At 39.1% G+C, this 23,137-nt stretch overlaps 1 protein-coding gene across 4 annotated transcripts in view; it reads right to left on the bottom strand.

Moving 5' to 3' along the window:
- Positions 1–3,572: 3,572 nt before the first annotated feature.
- LRP6 (LDL receptor related protein 6) overlaps positions 3,573–23,137 on the bottom strand; it is a 179,188-nt gene continuing 159,623 nt past the window's right edge. For 2 of the 4 annotated variants that reach the window (XM_061417824.1, XM_061417825.1), the window contains 6 exons: positions 21,673–21,909; positions 20,699–20,809; positions 15,548–15,778; positions 13,915–14,051; positions 13,172–13,269; positions 3,573–9,127 (listed from right to left, as the gene is read on the bottom strand). In XM_061417824.1, coding sequence (XP_061273808.1) covers positions 8,833–9,127; positions 13,172–13,269; positions 13,915–14,051; positions 15,548–15,778; positions 20,699–20,809; positions 21,673–21,909 — 1,109 coding nt within the window. In that variant the 3' untranslated portion in view covers positions 3,573–8,832. The remainder of the gene's footprint in view (positions 9,128–13,171; positions 13,270–13,914; positions 14,052–15,547; positions 15,779–20,698; positions 20,810–21,672; positions 21,910–23,137) is intronic. The other 2 variants (XM_061417826.1, XM_061417827.1) reach the window with 1 other exon arrangement.

The raw sequence follows: 23,137 nt of genomic DNA, 5'->3' as shown, positions 1-23,137 counted from the left end.
GGAATGTAGAAATAAAGGAAAAGCAGTCAAGCAAGAAAAGTAATGACAATAGCTCTGTGATAAAACAGCTCGTTCTCAAGGATATATATAACAATCTGATGCCTATCTCTGAGTTATTCCACAGAAACTAAACCCTCCCAACCAGGTAGACGATGGTGACTACATGCTGACCACAGGCGATATCACAAAGGTGATGAAAGAGATTCCTGAAACACCACTGCTACATTACCACCAACCAATCAGAACAATTTGTAAGCCCTCCTCAGACAACCATTTTGCCTTTTTCCATTTCTTTTTCTTGGGGATGGTCTTGATCCCTGCCTCCTGTACAATGTCACGAAGCTCCATCCATAGTTCTTCATAGACACTCTATCAAATCTAATCCCTTGAATCTATTTCTCACTTGCACTGTATAATCATAAAGGATTTGATTTAGGTCATACCCAAATGGTCTAGTGGTTTTCCTTACTTTCTTCTATTTAAGTCTGATTTTGGAAATAAGTTTATGATCTGAGCTACAGTTAGCTCCCGGTCATTTTTGCTGACTGTATAGAGCTTCTCCATCTTTGGTTGCAAAAAATATAATCAATATGATTTCGGTGTTGACCATCTGGTGATGTCCATGTGTAGAATCTTCTCTTGTGTTGTTGGAAGAGGGTGTTGCTGTGACCAGTGCATACTCTTGGCAGTAGTCTATTAGCCTTTGCCCTGCTTCATTCTGTACTGCAAGGCCAAATTTGCCTATTACTCCAGGTGTTTCTTGACTTCCTACTTTTACATGTCAGTCCCCTATAAAGAAAAGGACATCTTTTTTAGGTGTTAGTTCTAGAAGGTCTTGTAGGTTTTCATAGAACCATTCAAATTCAGCTTCTTCAGCATTATTGGTTGGGGCATAGACTTGTATTACTGTAATACTGAATGGTTTGCCTTGGAAATGAACAGAGATCATTCTATTGTTTTTGAGATTGCATCCAAGTACTGCATTTCAGGCTCTTTTTGTTGACTATGATGGCTACTCCATTTCTTCTAAGGGATTTTTGCCCACAGTAGTAGATATAATGGTCATCTGAGTTTTAAATTCACCCATTCCAGTCCATTTTAGTTTGTTGATTCCTAAAATGCTGTTCAGTCTTGCCATCTCCTGTTTGACCACTTCCAATTTACCTTGATTCATGGACCTAGCATTCCAGGTTCCTATGCAATATTGCTCTTTACAGCATTGTACTTTACTTCCATCACCAGTCACAACCACAACTGGGTGTTGTTTTTGCTTTGGCTCCATCTCTTCATTATTTCTGGAGTTCTTTTCCCACTCATCTCCAGTAGCATATTGGGCACCTAAGACCTGGGGAGTTCCTCTTTCAGTGTCACATCTTTTTGCCGTTTCACACTGTTCATGGGGTTCTCGAGGCAAGAATGCTTAAGTGGTTTGCCACTCCCTTCTCCAGTGGAACATTCTGTCAGAACTCTCCACGGTGACCCGTCCGTCTTGGGTGGCCCTACACGGACAGCATGGCTCATAGTTTCATCGAGTTAGACAAGGCTGTGGTTCATGTGATCAGGCTGGTTAGTTTTCTGTGATTGTGGTTTTCAGTCTGTCTGCCCTCTGATGGAGAAGGTAAGAGGCTTAGGGAAGCTTCCTGATGGGAGAGACTGACTGAGCAGGGAAACTGGTCTTGTTCTGATGGGTGGGGCCATGCTCAGTAAATCTTTAATCCAATTTTCTGATGATGGGTGGAGCCACAGGACTGGAAAAGGTCAGTTTTCATTCCAATCCCAAAGAAAAGCAATGCCAAAGAACGCTCAAACTACTGCACAATTGCACTCATCTTACACGCTAGTAAAGTAATGCTCAAAATTCTCCAAGCCAGCCTCAACAGTACGTCAACCATGAACTTCCAGATGTTCAAGCTGGTTTTAGAAAAGGCAGAGAAAACAGAGATCAAACTGCCAACATCCACTGGATCATCAAAAAAGCAAGAGAGTTCCAGAAAACATATACTTTGGCTTTATTGACTATACCAAAGCCTTGACTGTGTGCTGCTGCTAAGTCACTTCAGTCGTGTCCGACTCTGTGCGACCCCAGAGACGGCAGCCCACCAGGCTCCCCCATCCCTGGGATTCTCCAGGCAAGAACACTGGAGTGGGTTGCCATTTCCTTCTCCAATGCATGAAAGTGAAGTCGCTCAGTCATATCTGACTCTTAGCGACCCCATGGACTGCAGCCCACCAGGCTCCTCCATCCACTGTGTGGATCACAACAAACTGTGGAAAATTCTTAGAGAGATGGGAATACCAGAGCACCTGACCTTCCTCTTGAGAAATCTGTATGCAGGTCAGGAAGCAATTAGAACTAGACACGGAATAACAGACTGGTTCCAAATCGGCAAAGGAGTACGTCAAGGCTGTATATTGTCACCCTGCTTATTTTAACTTATATGCAGAGTACATCATGCACAATGGCGGGCTGGATGAAGAACAAGCTGGAATCAAGATTGCTGGGAGAAATATCAATAACCTCAGACATGCAGATACCACCACCCTTACGGCAGAAAGCAAAGAAAAACTAAAGAGCCTCTTGATGAAAGTGGAAGAGGAGGAAAGTGAAAAAGTTGGCTTAAAGCTCAACATTCAGAAAATTAATAAGACCACAGCATCCGGTCCCATCACTTTATGGCAAGTAGATGGGGAAACAGTGGCTGACTTTATTTTCTTGGGCTCCAAAATCACTGCAGATGGTGACTGCAGCCATGAAATTAAAAGATGCTTGCTCCTTGGAAGAAAAGTTATGACCAACCTAGACAGTATATTAAAAGGCAGAGACATTACTTCGTCAACAAAGGTCCATCTAGTCAAAGCTATGGTTTTTCCAGTAGTCATGTATGGTTGTGAGAGTTGGACTATAAAGAAAGCTGAGCACTGAAGATTGATGCTTTTGAACTGTGGTGTTGGATAAGACTCTTTGAGAGTCCCTTGGACTGCAAGGAGATCCAACCAGTCCATCCTAAAGGAAATCAGTCCTGAATATTTATTGGAAGATGCTGAAGCTGAAACTCCAATACTTTTGCCACCTGATGCGAAGAACTGTCTCATATGAAAAGACCTTGATGCTGGGAAAGATTGAAGGCAGGAGGAGAAGGGGATGACAGAGGATGAGATGGTTGGATGGCATCACCAACTCAATGGACATGAGTTTCAGTAAGCTCCAGAAGTGGGTGATGGGACAGGGAGGCCCAGCATGCTGCAGTCCAAGGGTCACAAAGAGTCGGACATGAGTGAGCGACTGAACTCAACTGAATCAGAACAAGGTCAAGTCCTTTGCCGTTCTTATCCCAAATGTGGCCTTTAAAAAACCTTTCCTGAAAGTCACAAGGGAGTTTGGATCTTTGAGCACAAACTTTCCATTCTTTTTGCTTGGCGCCCTGCAAATGAACATGGTGCTTTCCTTTACCACAACCTGGTGTCAGTAGATTGGCTTTGCTGTGCAGAGGATAAGCTGACTCAAATCTTCCCTATTTTGTTCCCAATCACAAGTATTGTAAACACTGCACAAAGCAAAGCCTTGCTCAACCTCTCTTCCAACGTTGTATTTTATTTGAAATGCAAACAATAAAGGTGAGTTCTGTTGTGTCTGAAACACAGCATTCATTTATCACAGCAAAGCACAACCGTTTCAATTTCTTGCTGAAAAGAAGTGACACTTTTATTTTCCACTGTTTTATTATAAAAATCAACATTTCATTTGTTACAACTCTACTTATTGTAATAATCAAAAGGGGGATTTATACAAGGTATTTTTTATACAGTTTAAAATTAAAGCACTTATTTTACAAAAAGGGGGAAGTGAATAGTGGACAAGGGCTGACCAAATGTTGGTCATTAAAATATAATTACATCCTTGCAAAGCACCATCGTACCAAAGTCCATGAACAAGAAACACCAGCTGACTTTAAGACAATGACGAAGATTAAAGCTTAAAAAATTTAAAAACACAGAGGATAAAACATCTGAAAGCAGCACCAGATCCTTCACTTGCAAATAAGGCTAGTCCAGCTTAAGCGTCTCAGTATCTTCTTTACTCTCATTAAAATGTTCTCAATTAATCCTAGATACTCAATTTCATGTAACCTTAGTTTAATCAGACTTGTTTTATTTTCTTTTTAATATTCTTACTTAGGCATTAGTATTTAGTGAGATATAATAGAGATCTCTCTCTCTCTATATATATATATATATCTTTCTATATATATCTATACCCCTGCCCTGCTTATATGTGATTTTTAAAAAATTATTTCTTAAAGAATGGACAGTTAAGCAAAGCAGACTGTATAATTCTTTGGTGTTAACTTTTGGACAAACCCAAAGTAATGGGAAAATTAAAAGTTATTTCCACTTCTGTGTATAAGACATCACTTTCTTTATAATTGTATCTGCAAAGTCATGATGATTTTTTTTCAGCAGTAATTTAAGAATGGTTTAAGAATGGCTTATAAAAAAAGAAAAGGAACAATAAAGTTTACCTGAACTGAAGAAGGATGAGGTCAGTAATTTCATTCTAAATCATCTAGATAAACTGAAGAATCTTCCTCCGTCTCCATTCAGGTATAGAATTAGTTTTAAAAGAGGCAGAATCCAGTCAAATATCTCAAGTATATGGATTCACAATTTTAAAATCATGTTATGCATTAGGGTCCAAAATCCTTTAAAACTTTTCAGAATTTCAAAAGCTAAAGTTTGAGCCCATTGTAAAATGATGCAATTCCAGAAGTCAGAAACTATACATATGCTACAGTACTTTGTAAAATCATGTTATTTCTCTCGGTTCACTTTAGATGTGAAATAAGGAAAGGAGTACCAAACAAAATTAAATTTCTTGAGTTTAAGAATTCTGAGAATATATATTAAACAGTGCTTGATTATGACCTTCCTTAAGACTTGGTCCACGTCTATACTTCCTCTGTAGTCTCATTTATTGATGCTCAAACATTTGACAGCCATCTGATAATCCCATACTCATATCCACACTCCAGGCATACTACTCATGTCATTATTCAGAAGGAAGTACTATACATATTTAAAGTATGACATACTTGGGAGGTATGAAAAGGCCAAGGTTTTTTTTTTTTCCTGAATCTTGTTAGATGTGTAATAGTAATAACCATCATGCTGCTTTTATGACATGCAAAATCAATGAACTAACAAATTTTCCCCTGCAAGAGATAAAGCAATTTTAAAAACTACTTTTTAAGACTCTAGTCTAGGCACAAAACAACAGCAGCAGACCTATCGCAGAGAGCGAGGCTTGCTTGCTGAAGGCAGGCCTTTCCTGTACCAAAAACAGTCTCTATACTATGATTATTGATATCAGGCCACATAAATATACACAGTTCATTAACAGGTTAGATAAGACACAGCTATTAAACCTACTGGCAGTATTCCTCATTAATGAGCCTTTATAGCAAAACAAACAAACAAAAATTATCCTGCCAAACTTGACTGTAATCTAATGCAGACAGAGGCTATTTCTATAGCTCAGTATCAAATGAGTTGGTCTTGTACAAATTATTGACTTTGGAATATTTTAAAATGATGAACAAAGTCAATCCTCTGCTCAAAGCCCCATCCCAATTAATGGTCTATACTAGATAAAAATGTACTGTAAAGTCTTCATTTCTACATATGAGTCCTTCAGAACAGCTGTTCTCAAACTGGCTAAAGGGTCAGATATCTTTTGGTGGTACATCAGAGTATTTTTGTATTAAAATTAAAATAATGATAATTTTCTGCTAAACACATATCTCACGATATGCTAGATTTACAGCAAGTGTCAGATGCATAATAAAATTCCCCAAAGAAAAATCAGTATTGAGAAAATTCTACGCCTTAACTGTTTTTTTGTTAATTGTGAATATGCCATTATCTGATATAAACAGCAAAATTCTTTGGGCCAGGTTCAAAAAACCAGAGCTCTGCAGGAGCAAAGTTCAAGGTTATAAAAGTTTAGAAGTATAAAAGACCACTTCAGTGAAGAAAAGCTTACTGTAGTCCACAGAAAGTATGCTATGCCAAAGTTCAATTTTCAGGTCATTTTAATCACATCTCTAAGTGGGCACACTTCAAGATACACAATCACAACAAATACTATATATTTAAGGAACATAATTAAATTTTATTCATTGCCCCTCAGCTGGCTAATGCATCTAGCAATAATCCAAATTCAAAATAATCCAAATTCAAAACTGTATTCTTTTTCCCCCAATTTGTGCTCACATTAACTTTTTATCTTCCAATTAAAGATCTTGTGTTTAATAAACTAGATGGTCTACTTTAAAGCTTAACTGTCCATATAACCTGAGGACCAATAAATCCATCCTCAATTTTGACAATTCTCTCAAACTGTACCTTTCAAATATTCCCCAAAATGTTAAGACTCCATCTCAAACATTGAGAAAGAGGATTCTGAGACTAAGCTGAACTGCCTTCAAATAATTTCAAACAAATTGGCACACAAATTAGTATTTTGCAAGAAGAGGCCATTGCCATCGCAGTACAAGCACTTGAACTGACATATAACAAGGCAATATTCTTCTTAGTTCATTATAGTGCAAGTTTCCACATGGGAAGCCCACCAGATAAAGATGCACATTAAAAAATGTAAACATCGAGAATTCTCATATTTTAATTGATACCCAGTTATTGCTAACCTTTCCATCTTCATGTGAGCATCAAGTGCCTCTGTGTGTCACAGAATGCAACTTCAATTTCCATTCTGTTAGAACTTGAGCACTTTGTTTCGTCAACAGGAAGAGTTAACGCTCGTCTGACTGAAATGCAAGACACTGATGGATTACCATTTATTTATATGCAAAATCAAGTGCACCAGATTCATATAAGGTACCCCAATAACCGATGTGATATTCTGAAACCGCATTTTTAAATTTTTTAAAAAGATTACTTAGGTATTTTAATTGCTTAAAAAGTTAGTTCACCTCCACCAAAATTATAAATCCTTTCTTCCATTGTTTTCTCTTGGGCCCTGAAATCTAGAAAGGGTGGCCTCAGCAAAACAGAATTAAAAAAAAAAAAAAATCATCATTTATTAAGTAACTGACCAACATCTGTTAAGGTAAAAATACATTAGTATGAAAACACATTCAACTTTAGCAGAGAAATGCTGGAAACATGTGAAAAAGCAGGAAACTGACTTCTGGAAAGGTGGCAGAGCAGTGCCAGCATCGTTTCACGGGTCAGCCCTGACAGCTGAAGCAGCAGCAGCCCCAGTACCACACAGGACAGGCAGAGCACGGAACAGCCTTCCGTTATCCCCCTCTACTCAAGTTCCGACAGCTGAAAAGTTCAGTTTTCCTTCTCATGTAAGCCATATCGTTAAATTTGTTAAATCACCTTAATCCATAATGGAGTAAGAGAGAAGACACGTAAAAATATATAAGAGGTGATTATAAAAGTAATTCATGGATAATTTGAAAACAATCTAATATTCACATTAGGTTAACAGAAAGATACTGTGTTCAACTCACGCCACACATTAGAAAGAGGTTATGTGTGTAGAGATCATTCTGAGAAAAATCAGCCTAAAGAACATGAAAATGTCACCAACAACTAATATAGGGAAAACCTAACGATAACAAAAAAAATCCTCTTTTAAAATAGATTGTCTCTAACCGGAACATATTTAAATGTTTTACTAGGAAAAAAAAAATATATATAAATGATTTCATACTGTGATATTATATGCTGAAAGTACTGCAAGGATATATGATTAATTTACAACAAAAACTTAATGGTTAAATTTGTAACTCTTAAACGCTTTCTATTATGTGCTGTAAAAAGACACTGTATTGAGCAATAAAACAATCTTGGAATAAAGAGGAACAGTAACTTGTCTAACCTTTGATCCTTATGTGGACATAGCAGTCCAATTGAAGAGCTAAGCTGACTGGGGAATGGAGTTAGTAGAAATATTACAACGAAACTTTTATTTAGCAAATTCTGTTTAATCAATCCCCAGATTTTATGGTGAATAAATTATGGTATCTTGGCAAAATATAATGCTGCTAAGGGAGGAAGCAAGGTGAAATCACCCAGGGAATTACTGACGTATGACAGAGGGGTGACTTTTACGATAGGGACAGAAGGCTTGCAAACAAAACGGCCCCATAGCATCTTACCAGATAGCTCATCTCTCCCACAACAGCAGCACCCCGAATGAATTTTTAGAAATATCTATCTTCCTCACTAAAATTATTGGACCCCTAGAGAAAACAAAGCCTTTTATCCAAAATTAGTATTCTTTTCTTTTGCTTTTCATTTCTTAAACTTGTTGGCATTCAAATGGTAGTTAATATGAAGGCCACTGGGCTCCTTCCGAGTATATATGGTTTGCTGCTGAGATGGACTTTAATTTCTTTGCTTTTTAAAAAAAAAAAAAAAATTTTTGGTATCAATAAAGCCCCAGACATTCCTGGTCAGTGATGCTGTTTTTTTAATTCCTGTTTCCTTTGTACTCAGTCACTTCACTGGGTTTAAGGCATGCTTTGTGTATTTAGTTTGCAAAAATAAAACTTTTAGTACAAATTTATTATTTATACAAATTTTTATGGCACAAGCAGCAAATCTGCTATTTTAAGAAAATATATAAATATCTTTTCCTTCTGTACAAATATCTCCAGTTTTCCCTACCCCATTTATAATTTTAACTGTACACGGTCTGCCTCATCCTTCAATAATAGCTCCCTCCCCCCCCTCCAGATCGCAACCAAATTCGTATTTACACTTTTGTGTTGGAGGCAGTCAGAGGAGGAGGGCCCCTCCTCAGGAGGAGTCTGTACAGGGAGAGGGTGGCGGTGGGTAGAGGTGATGAGAGTAGCTCCTCTCCGTGTATGGAGAAGGCGGGCAGCTTTCATAGTTCTCTTCTGCTGACAAGTACTGGCTTCGGGGCGTGGGAGGTGGGGGCACAGGCTCTGAGTCATAGTTCAAGTCACTAGTGTAGCCCTTGGCCGTCACCACTGAGGTCATCCTTCGGCTAGGAGCATAGTCACTGTCACACACATCTGTGCTGCAGGGCGTGGTGGGGGGCGCAAAGTGCCGGTAGCTGTACGGCCTGTAGCTGATACAGGGAAGAAAGCAGAAGAAGAGGAATTAGTTTTATAGAAGAGTGGTTTCTCTATCCAAATACAGAGGCATTAAATGTAAACCTGACTTGGAAGACAATCAACTTGACAATTTAAACTGGCACCAACCAAGAGGCAATTTTCAAAGGCAGGCTGAAGGAGGAAGACAGCATTATCTTGTGAATGATGAACTCATTCTGACCTCTGGATGTGTGCTTATGTATTTAAGTTGGGCTTCCCTGGTGGCTTCACAGTAAAGAATCTGCCTGCAATGCAGGAGATGCGAGTTCAATCCCTGGGTTGGAAAGATCCCCTGGAGGAGAAAACAGCAACCCACTCTAGTATTCCTGTGTGGGAAATCCCATGGACAAAGAAGCCTGGTGGACTACAGTCCATGGGATCATAAAGAGTCAGACTAGATTTAGTGACTAAAAAACATCATCTTTAAGTAACACTGTATCAATAAGAAGGAACTATCCAAAGTTGTATTTAATGGTCATCTTTGGAAAAAATCTCTCATTTTGCATTTAGTCTGTATAGTGGACATCAATGTCTGCCTTTCCATGATCTGTGAGAACGTGTCTTTATGATTTTACATTACTCAAACATGTGAGCATTCCCCGAACATTCCTCAAATGCTCTATGATTTACCTGATGAATAATTTAATGATGACTGAAGACTTCATTACTCTCTTTACTTCATTCTCTCTTGTACAAATACTGTACAAGCCAGGCTGAATTTTGGTAGACAGCCTAAGGAACATATCTATCCCATTACTAATACTATCAGTACAGAGAAATTACCATGATTTGGGGGAAGAAGTGTCAATTTCCTATGCTGTATGTAGACAAGCATGTTGTCATAAGAGCAGCTCTACCTGAACACCAAAATGACAAATTCCAGGTATCCATACAGAACCAGTGACTTTTATAAAACATATTTCAGAGACCTAATTTATTTCTGTATACCCTTTAAGCTATCTTTTCAAGCAATCTATAACTGTTAAGTTTGTAGTGTGGCTAACTAAAGAAAAAGGCATACTGGAAAAAGAAATATACTAGTAAAATTAACAGCTGACTTAAAAAGTGTTGATTTTTCCATCATTTCTACTATAACTTCTTATGTCATTTTATAGTCTAAGTATAGTAAAGTTGATCTTATTTCATATTTATCCCAATCAGGATTTATTTATATGCTTTCTCATCAAATAAAATGACTGCAACAGTGGGGCAAGAGCAAGTGTAAAACTGAAGCAACAATTTATAAAACATCTAACGATGTGCCAGGTAACACACCTCAGGATACATGCCACTTGAGGCAAGCCCTCCATATCAAAAGAAATGGCTATAAAAGACCAAAAGTTACATGACCTGCTAAGCAGGTTCTCAAGCACTTTTACTACCAGTATTGACATGATGTCACAGTATTTTTTAGGTCTTATCTTTCTGTCCAATGAGGTGGTGAGCCTTGGTGAAATTTCTTGGCTCAACATTTAAAAGGCCCAATACTTCTACTTCCACAGGAGAGGAGGAAAAAACAAAACACCAGAGGAGAGAAAGGAAACAGATTAACAAAATGTATTAAGTTTTGCAAACTTTCCCCCCACCCCCAAGAAAATTTAAATGAGAAAAGTTTCACTCTGAAGAAATAAACTGGGCTTAATTTGAGATGTGGGAAACAGTTAAATAAGAACTGTTTTTCAGAGACAGACAGACAGACATAGAGAACGAACTTAGTGCAGCTGGCGGAGGCAGGGGGTTGGAGAAACACAACACGGACCATGGGAGGAAGGTATAGATGGAGAGTTTGGGATGGACGTGTACACACTGATGTATTTAAAACGGTTAACCAAGAACCTCCTGTATAGCCCAGGGAACTCTGCTCAATGTTACAGGGCAGCCTGGATGGGAGGGAAGTTTGGGGGAGAATGGAAGCAGGTGTCTGTGCGGCCAAGTCACTCTGCTGTGCACCCGACACTATCACAGCGTAACACTGATAATCAGCTGCAGTCCAATACAAAACAAAAAGGTTTTCATAAAAAAAGAACTGTTTTTGATGCAATTATGTCTACCTGAATCAAACAGTGTTTAATTTAAAGAAATTGTTTAAAAGTAAAATTTTTGCTCTTTCCTTTTGTTTTTTTCAATTTTCAGGTTTCTGCCTATTTTGACTTCTTAGAACAAACCTGGGGTAGGGAAAGCAGCACTTTAAGTAAAACATAAAATCAATCAGTTCAGAGTCAAACCTATCTTATCCATAAAGTGACATAAGGATTCTGAATGAGATACGGTATAGTTTCCACTTCATTTCTACACATCTATAAGGTTATATATACAACAGGGCAATCGACTGGAATGCCAGGAAACACCTTATTGAGAAGATAATGGGCACTTGAGTAATGCCAATAAACACGGGCACTAAGTGTCTGAAAAGAATGTAAGTTTTTGACTTTCTGTTGGCCTGTCCAATAAGACAAAAGAGTAAGGATGACACACTAGGACTGAACCTGTTCACTCTGCTCCACAGTCGCAAATGAGCACAAAGGCATAAGGTCTCCCCTTTTCTGGCTTACAAACACACTGCAGTTTATTTTAATGAGTCACGATTTATTCCATGCAACTATATGAGAAACCTTTCACTCCAGATTGTAACAACAACATATGTAAGCAAGAGCTGAACTTAAGCTTCTTTCAGCTTCTCTCAAACTCTGTGCCCTTAATACTTCTGCTATTTTAGAGCTCTCCTAACTCTCTGGACCTTCGTCTTATCCCAACATTCCACTGAGATGATCAATCAAACCTAACCTCAGCAGTAACATATTCTGAAATCAAGTCACTTTGGGGGTAACTTTTCCTTAGAATACTGCCAAAGCCTGGAGGCTCTATCTTAATACTACAAAAGCCAGCCACAAAAAAAATTGCGGCTCCCTTTAAAAAATGTAGAGTTCCCCAAAGGCCTGAACAGACATTTTTCCAAAGAGGAAATGCAGATGGCCAACAGGCATATGAAAAGATGCTTGATGTGGCTATTTATCAGCAAAGTGCAAATCAAAACCACAGTGAGTTATCACCTCACACCAGTCAGAACGACTATCACCAAAAAGAACACAAATAACAAGTGCTGGCAGGATGTGGAGAAAAGGGAATCCTTTTACACTGTTAGTGGGAATGCAAACTGAGGTAGCCATTGTTTCTCAAAAAACTGAAGTAGAACTATCATATGACCTGACAGTTCCACTCTGGGGTATATATCCAGAAAACTGCAAACACTAATTTGAAAAGATACACACACCCCCAAATTTCCAGCAGTATTATTTACAATTGCCAAGATATGGACACAACCTAAGTGTCCATCAACACATGAATAAAGAAGATGTAGTGTGTGTATACAGACACACACAATGGACTACACTCAGCCATGAAAAAGAATGCAATTTTGCCATTTGCAACAACATAAGATGGACTTGGAGGATATACACTAAGTAAAATAACTCAGAGAAAGATATATACCGTGTGATATCAATTATATGTGGAATCCAAAAAATACAAGAAACCAGTGAAAATAACAAAAAAAGCAGCAGGCCCACAGGGATAGAGAACAAACTAGTGATCACCACTGGGAAGAGGGAAGTGGGAAGGAGAAATCAAAGAACAGGGGAATGAGGTATGAACTATTAGGTGTAAAATAAGGTACATGGATATACTGTACAACACAGAACTATAGCCAATATTCTGTAATAACTACAGATGGAACAAAACAACCTCTAAAAATTGTGAATCACTAAATTACACAACTGCAACTTACATAATATTGTGCATCAACGATATGTTAATTAAAGGAAGTCTAATGCCCTGAAAGAAAAGGGTTTGTGGTAGAGGCAACACCAGCATTGCCCAGACAAGAAGCCTGTTCTCTCTACAAGATACCTGTTCTCTCTTGGTGGCCATCATCTACTCAGCCAGGGCCACAGCAAACTCACAACTCAAACACTTTCTTCTAATAAACATGTGGACTGACACTGGAGGAGGATGTGTATTACCTGTAGGACCTGTGAGTGGAAGGGCTGTTAGAAGAATAACCGAATTCCATGGTGTAATGTGATCGCTCTGTGGCTGGGGATGGCGGAGGGTTCAAAATCTAAAAGGAAAGAAAACCAAATGATTGAAATAAGAATAGTCTATCCAGACAGAGACTATTAGCCTTTTCTCAACTTCTCTTCCTCCATCTCTGTTCATATTCTTCTTCACTTCCTTTTTTTCAAAGAATTAACCTAAAACAGTACTTTAGAACTATGGCTCTCCACCCCTCAAGACACAATTTCATAAGGTGTAAATAACACAAGGTGATGAGAAGGAAATCTGCAACCTACAAGTTACTGGTTTAATGTGTAGCACAACTGGGTTCTGATTTTTAAAACTATAAATGTTTAGAGAAAGATTACTTACTTAGGAGAAATACCACGTTTTCCTTCTTTTGGGAGGTCACAGAATGACAGTACTTAGCCTCTCAGGAGGTACTATTCAACAGTTCTACTTTCACCTGGTATATGAAATTCATGTCTGATACTTTCAAATATGCTGGTTGCTACACAGTCATTAAGTTGACCACATTCTAAGTGCTCACATGGTGGTGGTAAAACCTTTGGGCCTTGTATGTCTAAATTCTATATTAAAACCTTTTATACTACCATCACTAAGTACCCGTATTTAATAAATAAGTTAAACATCTAAGATCTTATTTATCTCAGCATTCAAAGTGAACAGAGGAAAACAGGCTACTTACTGCAGGGAAGTAAGTGCCTTTGGTGCTTGATGAACTACTTGACGATGCTCCTGTGACATGGGCTCGGTCATAAGGGGGTCCACTGCTCCCCCCCATGATACTGAGGGAACTGATCATTGATTTACCACGAGACATTCCTAAAATGAGGGGTAAATACTGAAGTTGAGTGCAATCTATAAGAAGGCATGAAATCATTTTATTTAGTCCTAGAATTGCAAATATCAATAGTCAAATAGCTCCATTTTCAAACAACGTATGCCCTCTTTTCCCAATAATAATTGAAAATACTTAATGGAAAAGGCAAACAAATGTTCTCTAGAAGTGGGGACTTCCATTGAGAGCTGGCCTATAACACAAGGCCAAGGATAGCTCCTGGCTCTTCCTACTCGCCAAAGTGGAAGCAGAGCTCCTCAAGATGAGAGGTTTTCAGTCTCTTAGAAGACCTGAGAAAAAAAGAACTGTGAAGAGCAGAAGTGCAAAGCAGGCTAGACAAAGCAATAGGTCTGCTCAAAAGAAAAGTAAACCCATTGTTAAGAGCATAAATTCAATGTATGGGAAATTATTTATCTACTAGATGCAAATGTTGTTGTAATCACAACCACAATGCTAAAGAAGAAATTCTATTTTTCACAAGTGACTTCCCAAATTCCACCTTTAACAAACTAGGTATGGCAACAGGGAATCTATTAACAATTTAAAAACCATCTATTTCCTTACAGCTAACAACCAGAGTCAGTTATTTTCACAGGATTTTTGGCCTGGTATCTCTTTCTCCATATTCATTACAAGAAAGGCTTCTTTTCATTAAGGGTACCAAAAGACATTGAAAAGAAAGCTGTACTTCCCTAGAGGAATGCAGTCTTCCCCAAGGACAGAACATCTGGCACCCTGGCCATGCTTGAATAAACCCTCCTCCCATTGTCTTCATCTAAGTTAGGAGAAAACATAAGATGATGTATTCCTCCCTGCTATCAATCAGGCATTTCTAAATCTGCTGAAAAGGAAACCTCATCTGTTTTTTCGGGCTCCTCTAATTCCTGGGCTCCGTAGTACAGGTCTCTTGGTAGTGAACCAAATGAACTGTGGTTTATGATTCTTTTCAACAAATGGCCAGTTGATTAACTTTAGTAGAGCACATCTAGAAATGCAGAGTGCTTGCGTGCTAAGTCACTTCAGTCTCTTTGTGACCCCATGGACTGTAGCCCACCAGGTTCCTCTGTCCATGGAATTTTCCAAGCAAGAATACTGGCGTGCATTGCCATGCTCTCCTCTAGATTGTCCCGACCCAGGGATCGAACCCGTATCTCCTGCATTGGCAGGCAGGTTCTTTACCACCAGCACCACCTGGGAAGCCCAGAAATGAAGTGTACATGCAACAAATGTATGATATATTAATATAAATGCTTGTATGTACATGTATTTGCTTTGTATCCTTTGCCAATTTCTAACAAACCATACCTAAGGTCTTCTGTGTAAAAAGAAGGTGCTAAAAGTAAGCGAACATTTGTCCTTCTAACTGTTTAAACCCAAAATAGTCTACATTGAAGTAGACTGTAGGCAGTATTCTGTTTCCATAATGGAAGCTTGGCAATCTTGCCAAGACTTGATTCTCAATGGGTCAGTCCTGGCTCACCTGGAAGAGATCCTGACAAAGAACTGGGGTGTGGCACGTAACCAAGGGGCACAGAAGCTGGTCCATGAACTACATAGTCGTTAGTCATGGTTTCCCCATCGCCCTTCATCCGTGGACACAACATCCTCTGGCAGATAAAGTATATGGTTCCAGACACAAAGATGGTAACAATTACTCCAATAACAGAACCCACTGTATTGGTGGCCTGTGGTGCTGGCTCCTCAGTTGGATCTAAAATGGGAATGCAGTACAGTTACATAATGGAAAAACAACTGCAGGTTCAAAACAGTAATGGAAAGAGGGTGTGCAAGCAGAATTTGAGCCTAACGAAGACAACTCACACACATTTTTCCTTTTTATGAATACATACACACCATGCCCCATGGATATGTAGACAGATAAATGTCACTTAGGAATCAAAACGAATGACTCCTAGGTGAAAACAGACATAGGACAATACATTGGAAAGTATAACTGTAAACTGGTAACAAAAATGTTAAGTGAATTACAGATTAAAACACCATTAAGAAGTTTAAAAACACATATATAGACAAAATCTATCCTACTTCATTCTGTATATCATAAAAATCAATATTATTTGGAGATGTCTAAGAAAATTTTAGGGTCAAACGTTTTACCTGGAATGGTAAAGAAGCCAAAATCAGCTCTGAGCTTGATTTTAGATCTGAAAAGTGACATTTATGCCTGGTGAAGAGAAATTAGAAGCTACCGATGAGCATCAGCTCTCAGGCCCAATATGCTGCTGCCTTAAGGGTGAGTCTAGTTGCCTGAGGGCAAGGAATATAAGGTCTCTGGTACCAGAATAGCTGAGGACTCAGAGAGAAAAGCCGGAGCATGAGAGGACCATGTCAGCAACCTTCATGGGATCCCCGAGCTATCTGAGACTTTAAAACAGGGCACCAACATGAGAGATAGGGGAAAATATAGCCAAAGAGCTCATCAAATGCAGAACATTACTCTTCTGTTGAGAAGGAAAATCCTTCTGTTGTGAATAGTCAGACTGTATTTCACAACTGCGTATCTCTTAAAACTTTCCTTTTGTTCCACCTCACCTCAAAACCTCCCATCCACACAGCTAAACTCATCTTATGATTAAACCTAAGAATTGAAAGAAAACGACATCACCAAGTTATATACCATGGAGGGGCTGTGGGTCACATATTATATCACCTATGGGCTCTGAGCCCATATGCAACCAGCCCATCTTTCTCATTCCCCACTTCCCCCCACCCCCACCCAGGGCCTTGGCATTCCTTCTAACACCAACTTTCAAGAAAGAATAGTTTACACTCACTGTTTTGTCTCTGGGTCACATTTTAACTCATTGAAAGTAGACTTCTGTCCTTACTACCACAATGAAACTAGTCTGGTAAAGTTCTCCTATATGCCATAGTCAATACACTCTCCATCTCACTGACAACTCTATACATTCAGTACTGCTGGCTCCTGTTTTCTCCTCAAAAATGTCTGATCATTTCCCCTTCCAGGACACCATTCTCTTAGTTTTACCATCTCTGATTATTTGTTCTGTCTCCTCTCGTTGGCGTCATTCTCTCCCGTCTGCCTCAAGTACAGTGCTTCCTAGAGTTCTGTTTACCTCCTGCTATTTTCCTCCTCTGCCTCCTCTCCCTCAGAGATTTCATCTACTGCCTCAGCTGTAATTACCAAGAATAAACCGAAAAGCCCATCTCTCTCTCTTGAGCTACAGACCCACAGAGTTATTAACAGCTTTCTTAATAGCTTCAATGGGACACCCAAGGGGGCAGCTTCAAAGCTGCATAATCCAAACTGAACTCACAGTCACCACCATTTGTCAACATTTCCTGGATTCCAGGGACAAAGCAGATCATGAATAAATAATGGCGCCTGTGGCAAATTATAAGCATTTAAATTTATATAAAAAAATAATTAAAAACCTACATCAGCTGAACATGATATCCACAGTCATGATACACAATGGTATTTTGGTTTTTAGTCTCTGCCATATAGTCTCATTTATGAGTGTAGTCATTCAATGAGGTTACCTGCTAATTCAACCTAAACTCATCACCTCTAAGCTAGGTTACGAAAACCTTTTCATTCTACGTCTGAAATAACCCTGAAATCTATCCGCTCCCTCCTCTCCATCAGTGCTGCTTCCCTTGATCTAGACACCCACCATCTTCTGCTGAACTACCAGTCTCTGAAACATTTTAAAGGTACAGCCTGCAAGTCTTTAGTTGGTAAAAACAACTTAATGTGTTGAAACCAGCATTCTGAAACAGAAAACTTCAGGATGCATTCCATACAATACAGGTAAATACTGTTGCATGACTCTCATTTCTTTATGTGTACATCCACATCTTTGTATTCTTCTCCATGTGGTCAAAACATTTGAAAGCACCTAAGCTAACAGATTTCTTTGCCTATCATCTTTCACCTCCAATCCATCTACTTTACTACTTTCACAATTACACAGCCATGCCAGTCCTCCACTTCAGGCTTTTAACGGCTCTTCATCATTCTCGGGGCTTCCCTGGTGGCTCAGACGGTAAAGAATCTGCCTGCAATGCGGGACACTGAGGTTCAATCCGTGGGTTGGGAAGATCCCCTGGAGAAGGGAACAGCAACCCACTCCAGTATTCTTGCCTGGAGAATCCCATGGACAGAGGAGCCTGGCGGGCTACCATCCATGGGGTCGCAAAGGGTTGGACACAACTGAGTGACTAACACAATAACAACAACGTTATTCTGGAGTACTGTCTACAGACTCTTTAGAGGAAAAGCACAGTCCTTTGTGATCTCACCTTTACATATATCAGCTTCTGCCGACACACCTCAAGACAGCAGCCTGTATTTCGGCAGTTCAATTTACAGGTAATTTCTCAAAAGTGCCCATTTCACTCTGGTTTTGGGCAGAACAAGAGAGTCCCTCTACCTAGAATGCAAATCTCTCCACTCAACTGCATAAGTAATGCTATTCAATGATCAAAAGCCACCCAACCTTACCACATTTTTCTAAGATATTTTCCTTGCTGAAGCCCATCTTCGTGTCTAAAGATCTGGCCATTCTCTTCTTTGTGCTACTCCTTGTACAGATCTCTATTACAGCACATTTATCATTACTCATCACACTCCTTTATCAATAACACCTACTCTGATTTAAGCTGTTTCATATACATTAAATCATTTAATCCTCTCACAATCACCATACTAAATATTATCTTCATTTTAAAGATGGAGAAATTGGAGAAGGAAATGGCAACCCACTCCAGTATTCATGCCTGGAAAATCCCATGGACCGAGGAGCCTGGTGGGCTACCATCCATGGGGTCGCAAAGAATCAGACAGGACTGAGCGACTTCTGTGTTTTTGAAGCTCAAAGGGATATGGGTCACTGAAAAGGATATAAACCAGGGCAGAATTTCTTAAAGAAGTAACAGATTAGTTAGTTACAACATCAAGATAAATGGAATTGAAACAGAGATGCTACCAAGAGAGTTGGGCAGTACTGCTTAAATAATGCTCAAGAGTTTCTATTCTTAAATTGTTTCCTCTTGAGAGAAGAGGAGCAGCCCTGGGCCCACTCCGCTCTGCCTTTTCTGTTCCCCACTTTGGTTGTGTGTTGTCACTTTCAGAATTGCACTTTTTTCACCTTGTCATAGTAGCTGCCAAAGTGTGTTTTTATAAACATGGGGTTCTAGAGCGCTGGCTTCCTGGGGCAGAGGAGAGAAAGAAATGTGTGTTGTACAAAATCAGTACGTTCATATGTTTAATAAAATAGTTCTATTATTGAAAAAAAAAAAAAAAAAGATGGAGAAATTGAGGTCTAACAAGCAAATAATTTACTGGTGGAGTCAGAATTCAAATCCATATCTGCCTGGCTTGAATATCCCTCTTCCGACCCTCCTCTGGCCACAGAGAACTCTTGAGGAACCTGGTACAGGTGTGATGTGCCCTCAGCACATAGCAAGTACTCAGCAAGGTCTGCTGAATAAACGGAAACAGATCCCAGTAGTCTCAGTGAGGATCCCACTTGAATTTTGTAAAAACATCACCTTGAAGTCTTTGTCACAATTTAAAGAGTTTTAAAATGAGTTCTGTCTAAATTCCACAAAATCAGTTTCGACAGGGGAGACCTGGCTTGCGCTGAATGTCATTTGTCAATACTTGACAAATGGAATATTTGTCAACAGGGGATACATTTCATGTTAGAACATTAGTCAGTAGTTGTGTACCTTGAAGAAACAACAGGCTATTTAGCCTAAGGTTTCTAGGCTCAGGAATATATATGTCGGGGCTCAAGTATTCTCAGGCTGTGTTTTAAGGAAGCTCTTAAAGTCACTGAGAGACTGGTAGAAAATTACGCAAGAAAAAAAAAGGGAAATTTTAAACATGTGTTAACGTGCAGAAGGGGCTTCCCAGGTAGCTCAGTGGTAAAGAACCCACCTGCCAATGCAGGAGATGCGGGTTCAGTTCTTGGGTTGGGAAGATCCCCTGGAGAAGGAAATGGCAACCCACTCCAGTATTCCTGCCAGGGAAAGCTCATGTAAAGAGGAGCCTGGTGGGCTACAGTCCATGGGGTTGCAAAAAAGTCAGATACGACTTAGTGACTAAACAACAAACGTTCAGAAATTCTTAAGTTTAGACCACTAATTTCCACACATTGAAACTGAGAATTTCCTAACCTTAGTTTTCACAAAACAATATTCCTTTCTGATGCTTTGCTAAATGTTTCTGTGAAGGTTTCTGAACATAAGAAAACTACTATCTTTAAGAAATGATTAAATGTAAAATGTAAGAAATCTCAAGTACAAATAACTAATATCAATAACTTGCTTCTTAATAAGAAAGCACTGGTCATAAGTGAACCTCACACATAATGAAAAAGGAAAAGAACATTAAAAATTCTCCCTTATCTACCTGCAGTGTGGGAGACCTGGGTTCGATCCCTGGGTTGGGAAGATCTCCTGGAGAATACCCACTCCAGTATTCTGGCCTGAAGAATTCCATGGACTGTATAATCCACGGGGTCACCAAGAGTTGGGCATGACTGAGCAAGCTTCACTTTCACACTTTCAAGACTAATAACGTTATTTTAAAAAAGAAAATTCTACCTTAAGAGTAATACAAGGTTTTCATCATACTTACAACAATCCAGTTCATCTGATTTGTCACTGCAATCCAAATTATGATCACATTTCTTGTGTTTTCCAATGCATTGACCATTGGCACAGCGGAACTGATCAATTAAACAGAGTACTGTGGGGGGAAAAATATAAATAGTTTTCTTAGTTTTGCTATCGTGTAAAGTCTGGCAGAAGTCAAAGAGAACATTCTGGGCACACATGAAAAATCAGACTTTTAGAGAAAACTTACAAATAGTTCTCTGGGGATTTCAACTGAGAGACAGAAAAGAGAAGAAAAAGCAATCTAGCAAGAAACTTCCTATTTTGTCCTTTATAAATTCCATCTTTCACTAACAATTCTGTTAAGGATTAAAAGAATTCTACATGCATTTCTAGACACTAAAGATTTCCAGAGAATATTTTTGTTGTGGTTGTTTTATATTCTGTTAAAAGTTAGTGGATGAGAAGAAAACATGAAATTACTTTATGTTGTTAATAAATATGTCATGTGTGTGTGCTTAGTCATTCAGTCATGTCCAGCTTTTTGCGACCCCATGGACTGTACCCCACCGTGCTCCTCTGTTCATGGAATTCTCCAGGCAAGAATACTGGAGTGGGTAGCTATTCCCTTCTCCAGGGGATCTTCCCGACCCAGGGATCAAACCCAAGTCTGCTGTATTGGCGGGTTCTTTACCAGCTGAGCTACCAGGGAAGCCCCATTCAGAGCTCACTGCAAACAAGGACCATTTTTACATACTGAAGGGCTAATCTTTTGGTGTCATTTCTCAACTGCAAAGCTTATTAATGTGTATAAATCTTACACACATTAAGAGAATTAAGACAATTTAGAACATGCTACTATGTTTAGAAATAATAAAGTCAAGCACACTTGAAAAACCCCAAATCTACCACTGAATGAGCCAAAGCAAAACTCTGAATTTCAAACAACTTAATGGAAAAGGGAAATCTGTAACCAGGCCTAGGAATTGCGGATACCTTCACAGTTCTTCTCATCTGACTTATCCTGGCAGTTCGCGTCTCCGTTGCATCGCAGGGCACCATCGATACACTGTCCACTGGCGCACTGGAACTGGGACTCTGAGCACACAGGACAATTGAGTTCATCACTGTGGTCTTCACATTCAGTAAACCCATCACACCGCCAAGCCACAGGGATACAGTCAATTTCTCCCGTGAAACAAGTAAACTGCTGAGGAGAACATGTTGGGGGTTCTTCAAATGAATAGGGGGAGGGGAACGAAAAACACAGTCATGTCACACAGAGGCACTGACATTTACACCTGAGTGAAGCCCATTTCATGATAACATATACAAAACACTTTATAACACATAAAATCTATAACTTATCTTACCGAATCGGAAAAGAGATATAATTTTTACACTACTTCACTGAGATTCATTAACTTACAAAACTATAAGGCAGAAAGAAGTTTTCTTATATAATTTAAGTAGGAGTACTGAATTTGCAATCTGTTATAATCTCACACATAACCCAGGAATTACCATTATAATCATCCACCTTCAAATATTTTAAAGTTATATTAGAATTCATAACTTTTCCAGCCCTGAGGTTCTCAAAGAATGATCTACGAACCCCTGGGGGTTCCTGACCTGCGACCTCTTTCCAGGGAACTGACAGACAGTATTTTACAACAACACTAATATATCACTTGCCTTTCTCACTATACGTGCACTGATGCCAAGGAAGGTAAAACCCTTGGCACCTAAGCAGACTCGGGGCAAGGGCCCCAGACTGTACCAGTAGTCACCGCATTCTACATAGTCATATACCATACATACACTCAGCGGTGGGGGGTGGGGGTGGGGCAGTTTCATTCAAGAATGTTCTTGACGAATCAGTAAAAAATACTAATTACATTAAAATCAATTCTGAGTACACATCTCCTCAAAACTGTTTGACAAAATGGAAAACATGTACAAAGCTTGGGCTGCATACCTCAACATGAAGGTTTCCAAAGCGAAAAACTTTGAGCTGTAAACGCAACCCAAAACGTGACACCCTTTTAATGTGAAAGAACGAGTGGCAGATAAACTATTGATATTTGCACTTGGGTATTTTGTGGGAAGTTTTTAAAAAATGAACCAGTGATTTCAAACAATAGCAAACCACAACGTACTTGTGTGGCAAATTAGACAGCACTGGAACTTTCTATCAGAAATTGTAATTTTAGAAGACCTGTATCCAACACTGTTAGCTTGATGGAGTCCTAGTACTTAAATATTCTTATGAGGAGATTGGTGGTAATATTAATGTGATTGTTTTGATACTGTATAATGAAGTGCATCAAAACCTGATGATGTGGGAATTTCTGAATGGAACTCTAGTATTTCCAAATGACCAAGATGCATAAGGTTACAAAACAGTGCATGGATAAAATACCCATTCACGGTACAAAATAACTAATGGATTTCAATATGA

Source organism: Bos javanicus, chromosome 5 (genome assembly GCF_032452875.1).
Source record: "Bos javanicus breed banteng chromosome 5, ARS-OSU_banteng_1.0, whole genome shotgun sequence".
In the NCBI taxonomy this organism is placed as follows: Eukaryota; Metazoa; Chordata; class Mammalia; order Artiodactyla; family Bovidae; genus Bos; species Bos javanicus.
The sequence above is the reverse complement of the archived record's forward strand: the minus strand, read 5'-3'. Positions and strand labels throughout refer to the sequence as shown.